Genomic DNA, 16,202 nt, shown 5'->3' with positions numbered 1-16,202 from the left:
GGGAAATAGGACATTTATTCAAATTTTTAGCGTTGAAAATCTCCCCTCCACTAGGGTTTTAGAGCAATGAAGTGTGTTCCTATACCTTATATTGTAAGTTCTCATGAAGGCGTTTGTTGATTGATTTTCAGGTGGATGATTGACATAAAATAGCTGCGCTAATCACCTTGCAACTATGACAAGAAGGATGTCTAGGATGTCTGAGTTGGAATTTGTATGGTTACGGTTTACTAGAGCATCTTCTGGCTCTGGAGTTCTGTGACAGTTTTGGTTTTTCGCTTACTGTTTCTGCCATTATTAGTCCAAATTTCATATGAGTGTAACGTGTGATAACATGTGTCGGTAGAAATCATAATGTTCTGACTTATTCAGGAGCTTAGGAATAAGCCAGGAGCCATTATTCATTCAAAGGGCATCACATGTGTTCTCGTTCATATAAAAGAATAAATAACGCCCATGTATCCTAATAATAAGTCCAAGAACCGATTAGAGTAATCGTTCGGAAAGAGTCAAAAACATATTTTCGTATTCCCAGAAGAGGGAGTCGATGCACCGAAAAAATAAAAATCACAATCACATTAAAGAAATACATGGTATGTATACAAGGACGACTAGCCATGCCTCTCGGAATTCTAAGTAAAATGTTTCATAAATACATAAATTGTCACAATGGAAGTATGGCCTTAGCCATAATCTAACTAATTTTCTTTGTTTTCAGAAAATAAGGGAAAACACTATGAACTTTGTGTCAATCGTGACAAATTTCAAGCCCTACAACCTCATTCAAAACCATATCAACTTGGGTTGTAGTCGAAGAAACCCTACAAACAAGCAAGAACATGTAAAATTAGAACTTGGTAGGTTACAATGAAGTCGCTCCATAGAAAATGTATTTTTCTATGAAGTAAACATTGTACCAGAGCTACGTTGCAAACAAAAATCCCAACAAAATCAAATTATTAAAGAGAAACTTTGTTGGGATAAAATTTATGCACACACCCCTGAGGGTTTCGGGTGGAACCTCGCTCAGGTCACGGCTAAGAAACTGCAGGCAGGTTTCCGCGTACAGGTGCAGGCGCAGGAGGACACCCCACGGATGACTGGCAGGTGGAGGTGGCTGTCTTTCTATGTTTGCGTTTTTTCTGTGAAGGAATATTTTTAAAGTTGAAGCTGCAGTTCCCCGTTTTCCGTTTACTAGTTTCTCGGGTGTGGGCGCTCGTCATCTTGTCTGCTTGCTGTCGCTTTCCTCGGAACGCACCTCTAAACCATGGTTAATTCGAATGAGTTGGTGGACTTGGACCCGGAACTGGAGGATATCCTTTCTATGTGGGGAAAGGATCCCACAGTTCAAAATGTGGAGCAGTATTTCGGAGCATTTGAGCTTTCGAGGCAGGAGGCTTTCTCTCAGGAGGTAAAACCATCGTTTTTAATCCAAGGCAGTGGCTCGGGCAGAGAAACCATCAACCCTCGTAACCAGGTCTCTTTCAAGCCGCCGGATAGGGAGGCTGTGGCGGATGGGTCGACAACAGGCGCCATTTTCTCTGAAAACAAGAGTAACCTAGGGTCTTTCCGGAATTTCTCCTTGAAGGGTTTTGAGGATACAACAAATTTGGGGCTTTCCTCAGGTCTTGGTAAAGGTAGGGCTTCTGGTGGGGTTTCTTCACTCTCCAGGGTTTTGCTGCCGAAGATTTCCCCTCTCTCAAAAGAAATTCCAGCTGAAGGTTTTGTGGGTCAATTCGACAACTCTGCGGGAGAGCCGGGAGGTTTCGATGACACGACTTATGGTCCTCATTCTTCTGGGAGCCCTATCCACGTCATCTCTGCCCCTGTTCAGTCACAGCCAGAGGTAGATCTTCCCGCGGATTCGTTCCAGGAGGGTCTAGAATGGACGGGCGGTGCCGGGGAAACCAGGGTTACTGCTGAAGATTCAAGGAAAAAAGGTGAGAAACAAAAAATCCAAAGGCCGATTGGTTCTCAGGAAATAGAAGGGAATTTAGTCCTAGGCATGGAAATCTCCATTGAAGAAACATTAGAAGTTGCTGACAGTACCCTTGCTGGAAGGGCCAGAGGAAAGAAATTTTCTTCAGAATTTATTCAAGCTTGGGGAGAACAGTGCTTCGTTTCGGACAGGCCTCTTCGGTTTGAGGCCCAATGTTTAGCCAAAGGCTGGTTTATGTTCCGTTTCGAGGATAAGAAGGCTGCAGAATGGGTGTTGGAACGGAATTGGAGCATAGGGAATATACCGGTTTTGATGAAGAATTGGAGCCCCCTCTTCGATGCTCTTAAGGAGAGAACTGATGAATTTCCGGTGTGGGTGAGGGCTCCGGGCCTTCCTTCGTTCTTATGGACCGAAGCTGTGTTCAAAGCAATTGGTAATAGACTGGGCTCTTTCCTGGAGGCCGATATGTCCTTTTTGGAGACGAAGAACAGGGCAATGGCCCGCATTCTGGTGAGCCTCACTCCGAGCGGTGGCCTCCCTCAAAAGATTAATTTACAGTACAAAGATTATGTGTTCGAGCAGCTCCTAGATTACGAGCACTTGCCCTTTCGGTGCCATCATTGTCATGAGTATGGGCACCTTGCCAAGGACTGCCCACTGTTCAGAAGAAGGCGAAGATTCCGAAGGACCCCTGTTTTTAGAGAACCAGCTTACAATCGGGTTCCTCCTCCTCAGGAGAGAGAAGGAAATGCGAGCCAGGCAGTTGAAGAAATGGAGATCGAGGGGAACCAGAAAGAGTCAGCGGCGGAAGAACCCCAGATCCATGAGGCGACTCAGATCAATGAATTCCCTTCGGCGGTAGCAGTGGAGGAGAACGCCAAGGATGCAGCGGCAGATCAATTCCCCAACAGCAATCAGGATAAGGGTATGTGCTCAGGCTCTCCTCCTTTCTCTCATCAAAATCCTGAGCATATTTCAAATTCTATGCATAATTCGCCATCTATTTTCCCCTCTCATAACATGGGCCAAAATGAAAAAGTAGAAACTCCAAAAATCTTGTCTGATATTGACACAATTTCAGATGCATTACCGTCTCTTGATCTGAATAGTGAAGAAAAGTGGCCTCCTCTTGCTCCCCCGTTAATCCATACCCCGTGCCCTTATAACTTAAGATCCATGGGGGGGAAATCTGGTTTACCTGTTGCTGCTGGGGGTTTAGGACAGTCCCTTGCCCAAAGCTCTGCCAAGAACAAGAGAGGTAGGAAATCGGACCTTTCAAAGGCAAAGCTGAAATCCAAGCTTGACGTGGCTGATGGAAAACAACACTCTATCCCTGGGGTTCTTAGAGCTGTGCAGACCCCCGAACTGGTTAACAAATGATTTTGTCCTCCTGGAACTGTAGAGGTTTGGCCAGTAAACCTAAAAAATTGGTCCTGCGAGACTGGATTCTAAACTCAAAAGCAGACATTGTATTTCTTCAAGAAACTTTGGGGAAAGGTGCTGAGGTGGAAGCTATGTTAAAGGCCCTCTTGCCGGGATGGGCCTTTACCGCTATTGACTCAACTGGCCACTCCGGGGGTCTTGCAATTGGGTTTAAAGAAGGAAGAATTAAAGTCATCAATCAGTGGGGGACGAAGCAAGTTCTGGGTATGGAGGTCCTCTCACCTGTTTTTTCCCTCCCCTTTACTATTGTAAACATCTATGGTCCTTGCCAAGGAAGAGAATTTTTCTGGGTCGATCTGATGGCAAAATCTCTAATGAAGTCTTCTATGTTGATTGTGGGAGGAGACCTAAATTTTTCTATAGGAAGAGCTGAGGCATGGGGCCCTTCAGCCAGGGAGGATCCCCTGTCGGATTTCTTTCATAACTTCCTTGTGGACAACAATCTCACAGATCCCTCCCCGGTAAAACTTAAGCCTACCTGGAGGAATAGAAGAGTAGGGGAGGATCGGATTGCCAAGAGATTAGATCGTTTTCTTCTTTCGGAGGCCCTCATATCAAAAGCTCCTATTTTTAGACAGTGGGTGGAGGAAGTAGGCAATTCTGATCACTTTCCTATTTTTTTGGATCTATCTTTTCTCCCACCTAAGCCTCCAGCCCCCTTTAAATTCAACCCTTCCTCGCTTCAAGATCCATCCTTCAGCACTCTTTTTAAGGATACATGGATCCATCCGAGCAATAATGTAAGAGAGGACAAAAGTTTTCTGTTCATGGAGAATCTTAAGGGACTAAAAAAAGCAACTATAACATGGGCAAAGGACAGGAAGCTGAAACAAAATGAAGAACTATCCAAAATCAGGGAGGAATTGAAGCATTTGGAGAGCATTGAGGAGGATGGTTACCAGTCGCAGGCTTCAAAGGATAGAATCCTTCACCTGGAGAAGCTTCAAAACAAAATTCTTTTAGACAAGGAGGAAGAATGGAGGATCAAGAGTCGGGCAATATGGTTAAAATCAGGAGATGAAAATACTAGCTTTTTTCATAACTATGCAAAAGGAAGAAAATCTGTAAACACCATTTGGAGCCTCAAAGATGAAGAAGGAAGCGAGGTCAGTTCCTTTTCAGATCTTGCTTAGGAAAGAGACATTTTGAGAGAATCTTCTCTGATCCAGGGGAGGCCACCATAGCTGAAGTCCTTAGGACAGCTCAATGCTTTCCGAGGTTTGTAGAGGAGGAAGAAGCAGAAGAGCTTTCTATTCATGTTACCAAGGAGGAGGTTGAAGCAGCGATGAAAATTATGGCTAAAGACAAGAGTCCTGGCCCTGATGGGTGGACTATTGAACTCTTCCTTTTCTTCTTTGACCTTATAGGCTCTGAAATCACTGAGGTAATAGAAGAATCAAGACAGAAGGGAGAAGTCTTCAGGCCTTTTAATTCTACCTTCATAGCACTCATTCCAAAGAAAGATGACCCGGAGAATTTTGAAGACTTTAGGCCGATTTCCCTGTGCAACTATATATATAAAATCATAGCCAAGGTGATTGCTATCCGAATCTTTCCTATCTTGTCAAGAAACATTTCAATGGAACAATTTGGGTTTCTAGATGGAAGACAAATTCATGCAGCCATTGGGGTAGCACAGGAGGTTATTCACAGTGTCAGACAAAAGAAAATGAAGGGTGCGGTCTTAAAAATAGACTTATCCAAAGCCTATGATCGCATCAACTGGCTTTATCTCCAGATGCTGCTGACTCATTTGGGTTTCAACTATTCTTTCACCAGCTGGATTATGGGATGTATTACAAATGTCAGTTTTGTTGTTTTGATCAATGGCTCAACTTCCCCCTTTTTCAACAGCCAAAGAGGTCTTAGGCAGGGCTGCCCTTTATCACCGCTCCTGTTCTTGCTAGTGGCAGAAGGTCTGAGCAGATTGATCCACAAAGCCAGAAGAGAGGGGAAGGTAAAAGGTATCGAGGTAGCAATTAACCTCTTTATCTCTCATTTGCTTTTTGTTGATGACATTTTGATTTTTACAAATGGTTCATCTAACGAAATCAAGGAGTTTAAAAGCATTTTTGATCTCTTTCTGAAAGCCACTGGAATGCAGATAAACACTAGAAAATCACAAATCTGTGTGGCAGCCCTTGACAGAAGAGAAAGAGCCAGAATGACCAATCTTTTTACTTTTCCTCTTCAGCCTCTGGACACTCCTTTTAAATATTTGGGGTTCTGGTTAAAGCCAGTAGCATACAAGAAAGAGGATTGGAATTGGCTCATAGCAAAGATAGAAGCCAGAATAAATCATTGGAGTTTCAGGTTGCTTTCCAGAGCAGGCAGATTGACCCTCCTCAAATCAGTCTTGTTAGCCATCCCAGTATACTGGGCAGCTCTAACATGGGTCCCCAAAGGTGTGATGGAGAAAATTAGGAAGATTTGCAGCAGATTTTTATGGGCAGGCTCAGCAAAAGAATCTTCGATTCTTCCCTGGGTGGCATGGGATAAGATTTCCAGGCCAAAAGAATGGGGGGGATGGGGAATCAAAAGACTCCCTGAGTTCAGTTTATCACTGGCAGCAAAGTCCGGGTGGAGGATAATCTCGATGGAGAATCTCTGGACAAAAGTGGTTAAAAGGAAGTATATAGACCCAGTCCCTCTGGAAGACTGGATCCGGAGTCAGGAAAAGAAAAAGAAGAATATATCAGTCATTTGGAAGGCTACGCTGGAGGCTTTCTCTGTGATAGAACAAGGCCTGGCCTAGAAAGTGGGAGACGACAGTCACATTAGAATCGGCAGGGACCCCTGGGTAGGCTGCAATGAAGCTTTTGCTTTGTCACCTGGTCTCCTCAGACACCTTGACAGCAAAGGAATAGTCACACTAAACCAGGTGGAGAAAGCAGGCCACTCCACCTTATGGGGTCAGGCATGGAAAAACGATGAAGATTTAGGTATAAATATCAGATGGAAGAACGAATGGGCCTCCTTCATCCAAGAACTCCATCGTTCTCATGTCAGACTCAAAAACGAACCTGATATGCTGATCTGGGCTCAGGGGGAAATTGGAGAATACTACCCCAAAGATGGATACTCCTTCTTAATGAAACAAAAAGGGTGGGATAATCCCGAGTGGTGGTCTAAAAGCATTTGGAAGCTTCAAAGCCCAGCAAAGACCAGGCTTTTCCTATGGTGTTTGCTAAAAAGAAAAATCCCAACTTGGGACATTTTACAAGCTAGATACCTTGTTGGTCCTGGAAGATGGCCTTTATGTAAATCTGATGAGGAAACTATAAGACATCTGTTTACATCTTGCTCAGTTTCTTTAAAGATTTGGGAAGAGCTTACAGTTTTGCTTAATGTTAAAGCTCAGTGGGGGTCAGAACCTTTGGAAGAAGCATGGAGAAAATGGTGGCAGAACTACCCGGATGGAAATATGAGAAACCTACCTCTAATTTTCTTTTGGGGGGTATGGCTTGCGAGAAACAAATGTTTATTTCAAGACAAAATCATTCCCTCATCTATCATTGCTTCTAATTGCGCAGCCATATACTATGCTATCCCGGCCCCTGAAGTAAAAAATCCACCTAACCGTGACAAGCCTCTTATTATCAAGGAAGGCATTCCTTGGGCCTTTTTTGATGGAGCATCCCAGAATAACAGGGCTGGTACTGGGATAAGCATTCACTTAACCTCTGATCATTTCCTAAAAGCTTCTGTCAGACTAGGTTCTGGGTCAAACAATTTTGCTGAGTTGTCTGCTTTACATCTTCTGCTTTGCTGGCTACTTCAGAGGAACATCTCCACTATTCAAATCTTCGGCGACTCACTGAATGTTATAAAATGGGTCAATGGAAATGTGTCTTGTCAAAACCAGATTTTAAAGCCTCTGTTAGAAGAAATTTTGTTATTAAAGTCCTCTTTTAACAGTTTTCACATCTGTCACATTTACAGGGATAAAAATGAAGAAGCAGATCAGCTTTCTAAAGCTGGTTTACAACAGGATTTGGGCTGCTGTTCAATAGAGGAATACTACCAGGGGCAGCAAAACATTTCACAACAGGCCCCTTTTGCTCCTCCTCAATGAGCGAGGATCCCTCTCCTTTCTTTTTCTGCATACAGTTTTTGTTCTCATGGTCAGAATGTTTTCATCTTTTACAGTCATTTCTCATATATATTTTGTAAAATTTTGCTTGGGCAACAAAAAACAGTATATCAAAACTCTTTATATATTCTCAAATGTATAGTTTTATGGACAGCTTGATGTAAGGGGTTGTTTTCCTTCACGGAAGGAGACCCCAAGACGTGCACCAGAATGGAATGTATTTAAACCTCCGGAAGAGGGGAAGACGAGACAGTTAGTCATCTCTAGACTGAGTTCCGTTTTTTGTTTTTTAATGCTTTTAGACAGTCCAGATCAGCTCTAGATGAGCCATCAGCTCTGAACAGAGATCATACAGAATGTAAACTTTTTATTATGTTAATAAAAAGTTCTATTTTTTCTTCGGGAAAAAAATTTATGCACACACCCATTAATAGATGAAGATTATTATATAAGTGATCAATGAGAAAATAAACTAAATGTGGCTAGCAAATACCATGCCTCCTCTATCGTGAAGCAGTCTAGATAAAAGCTTAACGAGTCTATCTGAATAACAAGGTTACACTCCTCTCAAATGGAAAACGGGAGGTTGTAATTCATTTTTTTTTTTTAAGAAAATGGCTAAAAGGGTTTGCTTAATTGGTTTAGAGTTAGATAATAAGTTTTTTTTTTATGTTCACTTTATTTGATTATTGGGTTAAAAACAATGGCTATTAACTAAATTTTGGATAGAAGATAGAGGGAAAAAATTATTGGCACTTTTGATATTTTATTATTTTATATTTGTAAAGTTTGAAGATGCATTTTGGTTTTTCTTATTATTTTATATGGATGTAAAATTTGAGAATAGAGAATCATCAAGAAAGATAGAATATCTTCAAAAAAAAATTGTATCATAAATTTTCAAAATTAAAATGAAAACACCTTATTGTATTTTTCTCATAGAAACAAGGCTTTCTAAGGATGTTCAACCTCTAGTTCATTACAACATATTCTAAATACTTTTTTCTTAATTGAATGTAAAGATGAACCAAAAGTGTGATAAATATATTTTTAATGTGACCATGTCTAGATAATTGATGTGCAAATTTTGGTTAGTTGGTAGCCTAGATTCTTTGGATAATCATGGCAGGACAATTAACATTGGAGATTCCTATTTATAATTATCATTCTTATTTATTATTCATAATAATAATTTTTTGATTCCTAATTATTATTTACTTGCATTTTCTTATTATTGTAAAATCACATTTACAATTATTTTTTTTAAATTATAACAAAATATTTTTATATTGTAATATATACATTTAAAAATTCCCTTTTCTTAAAGAAATTTAAAATATTTACTTATAAATATATTTATATATTATTAAATTTAAAATTTATAAATAAAAAAATATTATAACAATTTCTATTTTAATGAATAAAATAAAAGCTAAATCAATAAGAACACATATATTATCATAATTTCTAATTTATAATAAAATTTATTTCTTCTTAATTTAATAAAAATAAAAAATAAATAGTAAAGTAAATTATAATTTTTGTATTATTTCTATGATTATGATGATGATTTAATGTATATTAAAATTATAAATAATTTATTAAATCTTTAAAAAATATTTAAATATTATTTATTTTTTTAATATAATTATTTTTATTATAAAAAATTATAAACACAATATTTAATATTATTTAATTTTAATTTTGATAACTTTACAAAATTAAAAGATTTAATATTTAAATAAATATTTTGAAATTAAACTTTAACATAACTAGAAAAAAATATCTCTTTTATCTTCTTACAAAAATTAGAAATTCTAGCATCACGCTATGATTTAGAAAATTTTCAATCTCTTATTTGATTATTAACTAATTAATTTTTATTATTTAAAATTGTCATTAATCAACACCTTATCAAATTTTACCTTTCATTTATTTTAAATTAAAGTATAATTTGAAAATATTTATTACCCATTGATTCCTGGTATAAAATCTAAAAATAAAATAATAAAATAATTCATTTTACCTATTAATTTTAAAATTAAACTTAAATATATGACTTCCACACTCTCTCTCTATATATAGATAAAATTGATACATTAAAAAACATAGTTTTTAATAAAACAATACTTATATTAAATTTCGAGCTACGATGGTTGAAAAAGATGTTTCTGGGTAATTTAAACGTTAAGTCACACGCCATACAGACCCTTCGATGATGCTACTCAATTTGAACAAAAACCAAAAAATATATAATAATATTAAATTGAATTAATTTAAATTTTAAATATATAAAATGCGCTTCATAAATGTTTAACATAATTATTCTGTTAATTTAACTCAACATATAGATTTTGAAGCTTCGGAAGAGATGTCGGGTTCAAACGATCTATTTTCCCATTCATAGTCCAAGTTCATCACAGCCTCTATATTCCATGAATACTATCCATATCCCATTCATAGTCCAAGTTCATCACAGCCTCTATATAGCACATAGAAACATGATGTATTAAAGTGTTTCATACCTTAGACTTTCCAGGTTTGATAGATAGATGTAATAAAGTGTTGGATGATGTATATTATACCTAATTGTGTGTTTCTGCTAGCATATATTCAATGCACCCTATACACGAACATAACGCACTAATAAAGTGTTTTGGGGTCCATTCCTGGGACTGGATAATGTAGGTAGCTCCTCTCCTGTTACAGCTCAAAAGCAATGTAGGTAGCTCCTCTCCTGTAACCAATAATCTTAGAAAAGTACAATACTTATGAGCTGACTATAGATGCCATCTTTGTAGGTCATTGCCTGCATGTTATATCGCTTTATTTTTATTCTTTTTAACCATAGTGAATCTGTAAATGCGATATTGCTTTATTACCTGACTATAGATGCCATCTTTGTAGGCCATTGCCTTACTTTATTGCCTTATTGCCTGCGTGCGATATTGCTTCAGAACTCTTATCTTTGTGCGCGTCGACCAATCCTTGTGGTCATTAATTTGGGTAGTATACTATTCAGAGCAAGTTTTGCATAGTACCATGGTTCCAATTTATTGAGCGTCCAAACGAATATAAAGACTCACAAATCTCATATACTTTATATCCTCTTATATCCTCTTGAACCCTAAGCCTATTAAGTCAAAGGTTAACAGGGGAACTCATCATCTTACTTCTGGCCCGTTATTTCTAAAGCAGAAATAGGACATTTAATGGTTTCTTTAAAGTTTAGGGTTGGAAATCTCCGTCCACTACGACTGTAGAGCGATGCAGTATGCTTCTATACCTTCTTATTTTATTCTAAGTTCTCATGAGGCATTTTGTTGATTAATTCAGATGGATAATTGACACATAATAGCAGCTGTATCGTGCTTGCAGTCGCCCCGTCAGCGATGACAGGAATGATGTTCAGCTGAGTTGGGGTTTCTAGATTTAGGGTTTGGTGGAGCTTATTTTTAGTTGTTCATAATGGAGACAGTGGTTTACTATATTTTCCATTGAGCTTAGAAGTTTATTTTACAGTTTAGTCTGAGGTGATGTGTAAGTATGTTTATCCGTCAGTCTATGTATTAAATTCAGTTTAAATTCACATTAAACAATATTAAATTTAGTTTAAATTCACATGAATCATTTAATTGAAAGAATTTATTAAATTTGACATATTTCAATAAAAAATATTTTCAATAGTATTTATATAAAAACTAAGCATAAAGTCAACAATAAAAGTCTCCCTAATTTTTTTTAATGTGTATAAGCCTATGTTATAAGCCTCCCCACTTGAAAAAAATTACTAACTCTAAAACTGGTTAAAGGGATGTGCTAAATAAGGCTGTGGAGAAAACCCGGAAAGCAAGGTATGTGTGTAGCTAAACTCTGTGCCCAAGAAAAACATATATAAGGTTACTGCTCCACACAACTGGGACCAAAATGGAAATATTTAAGTTATAATCATGTGGAAATATTCAAGTTATAATCATGTTGGCAAAAGACCCATCTATTTAGGCTTGGGCATAGCTCCTAAATGATAAAATTGTGAAGAATAAAATAAGAAGAGGTATCAAATTATTTATTTTTCTTTGAAATTTGACTTGATTAGTAATAAATTAATGTAATTATGATAATAAATTAGAGATTTAAGAGAACTATATTTTAGCACATATGTATATACTATAATATATTTTCAATCATTATAGGTAAAATAATTATTTTCAATCATTATGCATAAAATACATCTAACCTGAAATAGTAAAATTTCGATTCATTCTTTATACATTAATATAATAATACGCAAAAACCAACACAACCACAATAACAAAAACTCAATCCATATTTAAATCTTAATCATGATAATCATTATTAAATAAATACTACACATGGAACACAAACACAAGAGATCCAAAAGTTTTGTTAAAACTTTAAATTCATATTTATTAACAACCAAACATTAAATATAATATACAATATTAAAACAACCTGGAAAACTCATGTTGACGCAATAAGATTCAAACCAATACAAGATTTCATACAAAACCTTATCTCAAAATTCTCAACAACAATGCTCGATACACATAAGATATACAAAATAGAATAGAATATACTAAAACAGAGTAGTCACATGAAAAAACAACATACGAGGATTCCCACCCAAAAAACTATAACTACAATTGAAAAGAGACTTCGGAAACCTTGATTTATGGTTGTCAACCATTTTAACCTTGAGGTTGCTTAGATATGGCACTGAGAATATTTTATCAGCTCAGCGTACCATATCAACCACTATGCCATTATGGCACGTTCCATTCTCAAATGTCCGCTTCATTCTCGAAATCGCTCCAAAGTGAAATTCGTAAAACCTAGTTTCAAATATTCCATGATGTCCAAAATCAAAGTAAATAATATATTTGGATATAAACAATAAATAATAAAGTTTTGGTCAATAAATTAAGATGACATGTGCAAATAGATAATAAAAAAATTAAAGGCATTCATCCCATTGGGGGACAAGGATTAGGTTCTCGTGAACATGAGGAATGTAAATAAGGTACCTAGAAGAAAAAGAAATTCATAGACGAAGTTTTTGATGAAATGAAATGGAAAATATGCATAAAGAGAAGAAAAAAATATTACTTATTCGGAGAAAACTATTCAAAGTGAAAAAATGAAAAACAAAGTAATGTATATTTTTTTATGTTTTAATTGTTAGCTACATAAAGTAAGTGGATTTACATTTATATATTAACTGTTGCATATTTTTCAATGTAGATAATAATGTTTGGTACCTAAATCACTCATCAAAATCTCAATGCTTAATCAAAAAAGTAAATGCATTTTCTCGAGGGGGCGAAGATCAAGTTCTCGTGAACTATAATGTAAATAAGGTACTTGAAGGGAAAAAAAACCGTAGGAAAGGAGTTGCTTAAGTCATGTATAACACAATCAAGAAATTTGAATGATCAAAGACTCGAAACAGGAAAAGAAATGCTTCTAGACTTAACAATACTCACAGAAATGTGAAATGATGGACCATGATTATTGAAGTGTCAGCTACCTTTTATCACTACTATTGAAGTCGTTAAGATAACTAGATGACTTCTTTGAGGGCTTTCTTTAGCCAATTTTGAATGGGACGGCTCTAGTCTAAGAGACCTACATCACTCTGGTGACGCTACGCACGGAGTGGAGGGATCGGAATGTCCATTTTGACCTGTTGGTTCAATATATCCTCCTCAATTTCTTGAGTCTCCTCCTATAATTGTGAAATAATGACAGGCTAATCTTCATTAACATTAATAAATTCACTACCCATTTCATAATTCCTCCTCAATAAAATAAGTTATATTATCAAACTATGCTCCTATTGACTCTTTTAAATTGTCCAATTCAGTTATTAACACATCCTTTGAGATTAACACAAAGTTTTTTTTCATGTGTGGGCCATGCAGACCATCAACAATTTTAAATGCATTAAAAAAGGCATTACTTATTCTATCATTTATCTTGTTACATTCACAAATGATCTCTTCTAGTGTGTTGATTTTCATACTCCATCGAACTTTGATCTGCTTCATTTGTTTAGACCCTAGGACATTTTGTCATTTTCTTCATACTTCACTGAGTGAATCAACCTTAAATTCAATAAATTAGATAAGTCATTATCTAGGAAATTCTTTTCGTGCTCGACATAAGTTTCAACCAAGATTCTCTATGTTAAATTCCTAAGTTGGGAACCTACTTCCCATGCATCTTCAATAATTTTCAATATTTTGGTTATATTAATTATAACATATCATTTTACTACAATTACTTGGTGGGAGGCTTTCTTAAATCTATGGGGTGTGTCGAGGATAGAAATTTTTGATGTTGATGTTTGTATTGCAAAGTGAGTAATCAACAAAGGAACCAAATTATTTTAGCTCTTTTATTTTTCTTTTGAGGCTCAAGTTTTCTTCTTCCTATTCCATAACAGAGTATGTGAATGCCTCTCCAATAGTTTTATTCAACTTTATGAGTCTATTGTCTCCAACTTCAAACACAACAATATACATTTGTATTTGATAAGTAACATTTTTATTATGAACCTTTAGTCTTTCAATTTTCAGCATTTTACTACCTTTTTATAGATAGCATTTTGTAATGTGACAGGGTGGTCATCAAAAGTGACAAATTCCACAACAATGTGTTCCATTATTCTTTGATTTTCACTTAAATGAACACTAACCCAATTAAGTGGTTTAACACCACCAAATTCCATGTCTATAATTTCTTCTACGCTTGTTGTTTCTTTTGGACTTCTGACTTTTTCTTATTGAACCATGTGCGCTCTTTCTAGAATGAATTTGGAATGAGGCTCTTCCTCATCTCTACCACCTCACAATGTATCATTACTTTAATGTGTATAGGCCTATGTTATAAGCTTCCCCACTTGAAAAAAATTACTAATTCTAAAACTGGTTAAAGGAAGGGATGTGCAAAATAAGGCATGTGTGGAGAAGACCCCGAAAGCAAGGTATGTGTGTAGCTAAAGTTTGTGACCAAGAAAAATATGTATGAGGTTATTGCTCCACACAATTGGGATCAAAATGGAAATATTTAGGTTATAATCGTGTGGAAATATTTAAGTTATAATTGTGGTGGCAAAAGACCCATCTATTTAGACTTGGGCATAACTCCTAAATGATAAAATTGTGAAGAATAAAGTAAGAAGAAGTATCAAATTATTTATTTTTCTTTGAAATTTGACTTGATTAATAATAAAATAATGTAATTATGATAATAAATTAGAGAGTTAAGAGAACTATATTTTAGCAGATATGCATATACTATAATTTTTTTCAATCATTATGGGTAAAAAAATTATTTTTAATCATTATGCATAAAATACATCTAACATGAAATAGTAAAATCTCGATCCATTCTTTATACATTAATATAATCATACACAACAACCAATGTAGCCACAAGAACTCAATCCAAATTTAAATCCTAATCATGATAGCCACAAGAACTCAATCCAAATTTAAATCCCAATCATGATAGTCATTATTAAATAAATAATACACATGCAACGCCAGAAATCCAAAACATTAGTTAAAACTTTATATTCATATTTATCGAACAACAAAATATGAGATATAATATACAATATTAGAACATAACCTGGAAAACTCAGGTTGACGCAATAGGATTCAAACCAATACAAGATTTCATACAAAACCTTATCTCAAAATTCTTCACAACACTGCTCAATACACTTAGGATATACAAAATAGAATAGAATATACTAAAACAGAGTAATCACATGAAAAAACAACATACGAGGATTCCCACCAAAAAAAACTAGAACTACAATTGAAAAGAGACTTCGGAAACCTTGATTTATGGTTATCAACCATTTTAACCTTGAGGTTGCTTAGATATGGCACTGAAAATATTCTATCAGCTCGGCGTACCATATCAACCACTATGCCATTATGGCATGTTCCATTCTCAAATGTCCTCCGTTTCATTCTCGAAATCGCTCCAAAGTGAAATTCGTAAAACCTAGTTTCAAATATTCCATGATTCCCAAAATCAAATTAAATAATATACTTGGATATAATAATAAATAATAAAGTTTTTGTCAATAAATTAATATGACATGTGCAAATAGATTTAAATGCGGTCATCCCATTGGAGGACAAGGATTAGTAGGTCGTGAACCAGAATGTAAATAAGGTAACTAGAACAAAAATAAATTCAAAGAAGAAGTTTTGATGAAATGAAATGGAAAATATGCATAAAGAGAAGAAAAGAGAAGAAAATATTACTTATTAAGTGAAAACTATTCAAAGTGAAAATATGAAAAACAAAGTAATGTTTATATCTTTATTTTTTAATTGTTAGCTGCATAAGTGGATTTACATTTATATATTAAATGCTGCACATTTTTTAATGTCAACAATAATGTTTGGTACCTAAAGCATTCATCGAAGTCCCAATGCTTAATCAAAAAAGTAAATGCATTTTCCCAAGGGGGCTAGGATTGAATTCTCGTGAACTGTAGTGTAAATAAGGTGCTTGGAGGAAATACAAAAAACAGTAGGAAAGGATTTGCCTAAGTCATGCTAACACAATCAAGAAATTTGAATGATCAAAGACTCGAAACAAGAAAAGCAAATGCTTCCAAACTTAACAATACTCACAAAAATGTGAAATGATGGACCATGATTGTTGAAGTGTTTGCTACCT

At 35.7% G+C, this 16,202-nt stretch overlaps 2 protein-coding genes across 2 annotated transcripts; both read left to right on the top strand.

The window, feature by feature from the left end:
• The first annotated feature begins 3,315 nt into the window (after positions 1-3,315).
• Positions 3,316-4,515, top strand: LOC149224554 (uncharacterized). The gene has a single exon (XM_089388212.1). The coding sequence runs from the start codon at positions 3,316-3,318 to the stop codon at positions 4,513-4,515; it is 1,200 nt and encodes a 399-aa protein (XP_089244338.1).
• Positions 4,516-6,410: 1,895 nt separating this feature from the next.
• LOC149224553 (uncharacterized) lies at positions 6,411-7,457 on the top strand. Its single transcript, XM_089388211.1, has one exon. The coding sequence runs from the start codon at positions 6,411-6,413 to the stop codon at positions 7,455-7,457; it is 1,047 nt and encodes a 348-aa protein (XP_089244337.1).
• Positions 7,458-16,202: the final 8,745 nt, after the last annotated feature.

This window comes from Pinus tabuliformis, chromosome Q (assembly GCF_031772625.1).
Source record: "Pinus tabuliformis cultivar Carrire ecotype Pingquan chromosome Q, CPIR1, whole genome shotgun sequence".
Classification (NCBI taxonomy): domain Eukaryota; kingdom Viridiplantae; phylum Streptophyta; class Pinopsida; order Pinales; family Pinaceae; genus Pinus; species Pinus tabuliformis.
The sequence above is the reverse complement of the archived record's forward strand: the minus strand, read 5'-3'. Positions and strand labels throughout refer to the sequence as shown.